This window comes from Euleptes europaea, chromosome 14 (assembly GCF_029931775.1).
Source record: "Euleptes europaea isolate rEulEur1 chromosome 14, rEulEur1.hap1, whole genome shotgun sequence".
In the NCBI taxonomy this organism is placed as follows: domain Eukaryota; kingdom Metazoa; phylum Chordata; class Lepidosauria; order Squamata; family Sphaerodactylidae; genus Euleptes; species Euleptes europaea.
In genome coordinates this window covers 29,618,992-29,623,936 of record NC_079325.1, presented here as the reverse complement: position 1 = coordinate 29,623,936, position 4,945 = coordinate 29,618,992, and the positions used below count along the sequence as shown (strand labels likewise).

Here is a 4,945-nt window from a genome sequence, read left to right as displayed (position 1 = left end):
CCAGGCACAGAAGCTTGTACAAATGGGAAGAGAGTTTATTTATTTAGGGGAGGGGCCGTGGCTCAGTGGTGGAGCATCGGCTTGGCATACAGAAGGTCTCAGGTTCAATCCCCGGCATCTCCAGTTGAAAGGACCAGGCAAGTAGGTGATGTGAAAGACCTCTGCTTGAGACTCTGGAGAGCCGCCGCCAGTCTGAGTAGACAATACTGACTTTGATGGACCGAGGGTCTAATTCAGTATAAGGCAGCTTCATGTGTGTGTGTTATTCTCTTTTTTTCTTGCAGGATTCTCATGTGCTGCAAGTAAGTAGTGGTTAAGAGCGGTGGTTTGGAGCAGTGGACTCTGATCTGGAGAACCAGGTTTGATTCCCCACTCCTCCACATGAGTGGCAGAGGCTAATCTGGTGAATTCTTAATAGTGTAGCCTTAAACATTATTTCATGGTTCTCGATATGAATAATATCAAGTTTTAAGTAATGTAATATATACAAAAATTGATATTTGGTGACCAGGGGCTTAGCACTTACGAACTTTTTGCTCCCATTCTAGTTGAGAACTAGCATGGTATAGTGGTTTGGAGCGGTGGTTTGGAGCGGTGGACTCTGATCTGGAGAACCGGGTTTGATTCCACATGAAGCCAGCTGGGTGACCTTGGGCTAGTCACACTCTCTCAGCCCCACCTACCTCACAGGGTGTCTGTTGTGGGGAGGGGAAGGCGATTGTAAGCCGGTTTGAGTCTCCCTTAAGTGGTAGAGAAAGTCAGCATATAAAAACCAATTCTTCTTCTTCTAAGTACAGGGGTGGGTTAAAACAGCCCAGGAGTAAGCTGAGCGGCCCCTGAAGTGCTGACAGCCCGGTAGGGGCTGTTGGGCTCAGACCTGGGCTGTGGTAATGATGATGACAGGCATAGGCTTGCTGGTCGTCACCTCCTCCCATGCCAGTACCAGCCAAGCGCTGCTGCCCAGCCAGGTCCAAGCCTCTGGCAATGCTACCAAGCCCAGGTTCGGCTTGCTCTAGGCTGCCAGCACCTGTCCATACCAGTATCCCTCGGGGGAACGGAGAAAATGTAAATGCAAAAACTGCGGCTTGGTATATGAATTGGTATGACTAAGGGGAGTCTTATGAAATGGAACTGAAGAAGGACGTCGAAACCGAGTAACTCGAGAGAACCGCCTTCTGAATTCTTCTGAACACTCTCCTGGGATGACAAGTTACTAATTTGAACTGTTTGGGATTATAAACTTTAATGAGCCTTAGAGCTCGTGCAATATTTAGAGCTGCTTTCTTCTTGTATATAGTTTAATGATAAGATTCTCTTACGTGAGTGGTTTGACTGTTATATCTTATATGATGATTTTGTGATGTTAGATGGTGATATTATATTGGAATTGAGGTTATTGTGTTGGATTTTTGTTCAGCATCTGTCCAGGGCAGTAGCCCAGCAAGAACTTTCCTGGTAAGTTAAAGAGCCCACTTTTAAAAAAGGTAAAGGTCCCCTGTTCAAGCACCGGGTCATTCCTGACCCATGGGGTGATGTCACATCCCGACGTTTCCTAGGCAGACTTTGTTTACGGGGTTGTTTGCCAGTGCCTTCCCCAGTCATCTTCCCTTTACCCCCAGCAAGCTGGGTACTCATTTGACCGACCTCAGAAGGATGGAAGGCTGAGTCAACCTTGAGCCGGCTACCTGAAACCGACTTCCGTCGGGATCGAACTCAGGTCGTGAGCAGAGCTTGGACTGCAATACCGCAGTTTACCACTCTGCGCCATGGGGCTGCTGCATAAATGCCTATAGCAAGGCAGGCAGGCAGGCTAGCAAACGAATGTTGTTTCATGTTATCTTTTGTGGACATACGATATTTGGAAGGCACCTGTATTTATTTTTATTTATTTATTTTAAGATATATATCCTGCCCTATCCCAGCCATGGCCAGGCTCATGTATAGTATTATTAAGAAAATCTCGTCCCACCTTTAAGACTTTTTTTTAATGACAGCTCATGAGCTTTTAGCTTCATCAGATACTAGTAAAACTGTATTATCATCATAGCTGATATGCTGGATGGAGTGGGGGGCAGGAACAGAACTATTTTCCCAGTGACTAAATATTGCTGTGTGATTGCTGTAAAAACATGATATTCCTTTTATGATAGCACTACTTGCAGGAATATCTGGACCCACTACAACAAACATTAATTACCAGCGAGCGGCTGTTTACAAAGCTATAGAATATGGATGCATTTTTGGGGGGCCGTCAAGTCACAGCTGACTTACGGTGATCCCGTAGGGTTTTGAAGGCAAGAGATGTTCAGAGGTGGTTTGCCATTGCTTCCCTTTGCATCACGACTCTGGTATGCCTTGGGGGTCTCCCATCCAAATATGAGCAAGCAAAGTCACCCAGCAAGCTTCCTTGGCACAAGTGGGGATTTGAAACTGGGTTTCCCAGGTCCTAGTCCGACATCTTAACTACTACATCACGCTGGCTCTCATGGATGCATAACAAGTGCAAATTTATTGTGAAAAAGGGGAAAAAATAGTATGTCTGGAAGAAGTTCACTGATCACCCGAACAGCCAAACCAAGGGTACAGTTGACTGAGACATTGAAATGAATGGGAACTCTGCTTCACTGTGGGTGAAGAACCTGCCCTTAAAGGGAACAATCCTAAGCAGGTCTACTCAGGAACAAATCCCATTTTATTCACTGGGGCTTACTCCCAGAATAGTGTTCTTAGAATTGCAGCCAAAATCTGTATTCACCGTAAATGGTAACCAGAGGTTTGGCATAACTCTATGCACAGAGTGGTATTCTGAGCAAACACAGTGTTATTCACCTCAAGCCTCTGAGATAGGGTGGGATCATTTAAGCATGAGAGCCAGGGTGGTGTAGTGGTTAGGAGCGGTGGTTTGGAGCAGTGGACTCTGATCTGGAGAACTGGGTTTGATTCCCCACTCCTCCACATGAACAGTGGCTAATCTAATAAACTGGGTTGGTTTCCCCACTCCTACACATGAAGCCAGCTGGGTGATCTTGGCTAGTTACAGCTCTCTTAGATCTCTCTCAGCCTCACCTACCTCACAGGGAGTCTGTTGTGGGGAGGGGAAGGGAAGGTGATTGTAAGCCGGTTTGATTCTTCCTTAAGTGGCAGAGAAAGTCGTCAGATAAAAACCAACTCTTCTTCTAAAACACGTGTTGAGGGAATTCTGCAAATACCGTCTAATCACTGTGTGTCTTCTTCCTCCATGCAGGGCCAGTTCCTGGGTGAGCACAACAACTTGGACATTCACCGGAGATATACAGCTGCTGCCAACGTTGTTCACAGCCAACTCCAGAGAAGAACTGTCCTTCTACACTTGCAGGAGAGGAAAGTGCCATGGACCAGCTGATGAATCTCCTCTACTTGAACTTCTCTGAGCAGCTGAGCCTGCTGGAGGAAACTGAAGTGTGCAGCAGTGACTCAGTGGGGAACGGCACCTTCTTGATAGTGGCCTACAGCACATTTATTGCTGTGGGGCTGATTGGGAACCTCTGCCTAGTCTGCGTCATCATCCAGCAAAAGGAGATGAGGAATGTCACCAATATCTTCATCGCCAACCTCTCCTTCTCCGACATCCTCATGTCCCTTGTCTGCATGCCCATCACTGTCATTTACACCTTGATGGACCGCTGGATCCTGGGAGAAGCACTCTGCAAGGCCAGCCCCTTCGTCCAGTGCATTTCTGTCACCGTCTCCATCCTCTCCCTCGTCTGGATTGCCCTGGAGAGGCACCAGCTCATCATCAACCCAACCGGGTGGAAGCCAGCAGCCAACCATGCCTATCTCGCGGTGGCCTTTACCTGGGTAGTAGCCTGCTTCATTTCATTGCCTTTCCTGTCCTTCAACATCCTGACCGAACCCTTTCGGAACGTCAGCCTCCCCTTTGCTAACTTTGATAACCACCTGTTCTGTGTCGAGAGCTGGCCATCCAACCATCACCGCCTGGCCTACACCACCTTCCTCTTCCTTTTCCAGTACTGCCTGCCTCTAATCCTCATCATGACCTGCTATTTCCGTATCTTCTTGCGTCTTCAGCGCCGCAAGGACATGGTGGAGCGGGCCAAGGATGGCTCACGGGCCACCAGTCACAGGAGGGTCAACATCATGTTGGCCTGCATCGTCGCTGCTTTCGCCGCGTGTTGGCTTCCCCTCACGGTCTTCAACGCCCTCTATGACTGGGACCATGAGAAGATCTCGGTGTGTTACCACGACTTCATCTTCTCACTCTGCCACCTCACAGCCATGGCTTCTACTTGCATCAATCCCATCATTTACGGGTTCCTCAACAGCAATTTCCAGAAGGAGGTCAAGGCTTTGCTGTATCGCTGCAGCTGCAGTAGTGAGAAGGACAAGTACGAGAGTTTCCCCCTCTCCACTGTCAGCACTGAGATCTCCAAGGCCTCGCTCCGTAGTGGAGGAACCAATGCTTGACTGCCAGGATCCCATGTAGTGCCTTCAAACAGCAAAGACACCTCCTTCCTCAGCACTGGGCGAGGCAGAGTATGTTTCTGCTATTTAGAAATTTCCAAATCTTTTTGGTACCTTCACCTCCCACCACACACTATGCTCTTATCAGGGATCATCTGAAATTGGCTGGGGCATCTTGCTTCAAGTCAGGCAGCCTGCAGATCAAGTATAGAAACTGATGGTGGAGATGGGGATGACCCAGACTATTGAAGGATTGCATGTTGTGATCTTTGTGGTCCTAAGCCCACCCCCAGGAGCTTTAAAAGCTCGTTAGAGAATTTAGGTGAAATATATGGAGATTGCAGCTGGGATTTTGTGCAGATTACTAAAGGGGATACATGTCACTCAGTGAAACGAAGGGATCTTAAATGATTCAGCTGTATTAAGGAAAGTAGTTTTCCAGCTCTATTCCAGGGTGCCTCAGAAGCTCTCTGGGGCTTCCTTC

General features: G+C 47.9%; 1 protein-coding gene across 1 annotated transcript; it reads left to right on the top strand.

The window, feature by feature from the left end:
• The first annotated feature begins 3,328 nt into the window (after positions 1 to 3,328).
• On the top strand, positions 3,329 to 4,523 carry LOC130486732 (neuropeptide Y receptor type 4-2-like). The gene has a single exon (XM_056859986.1). It carries the CDS (start codon positions 3,370 to 3,372, stop codon positions 4,462 to 4,464), a length of 1,095 nt encoding a protein of 364 aa, XP_056715964.1. The 5' UTR covers positions 3,329 to 3,369; the 3' UTR covers positions 4,465 to 4,523.
• The last annotated feature ends 422 nt before the right edge of the window (positions 4,524 to 4,945 follow it).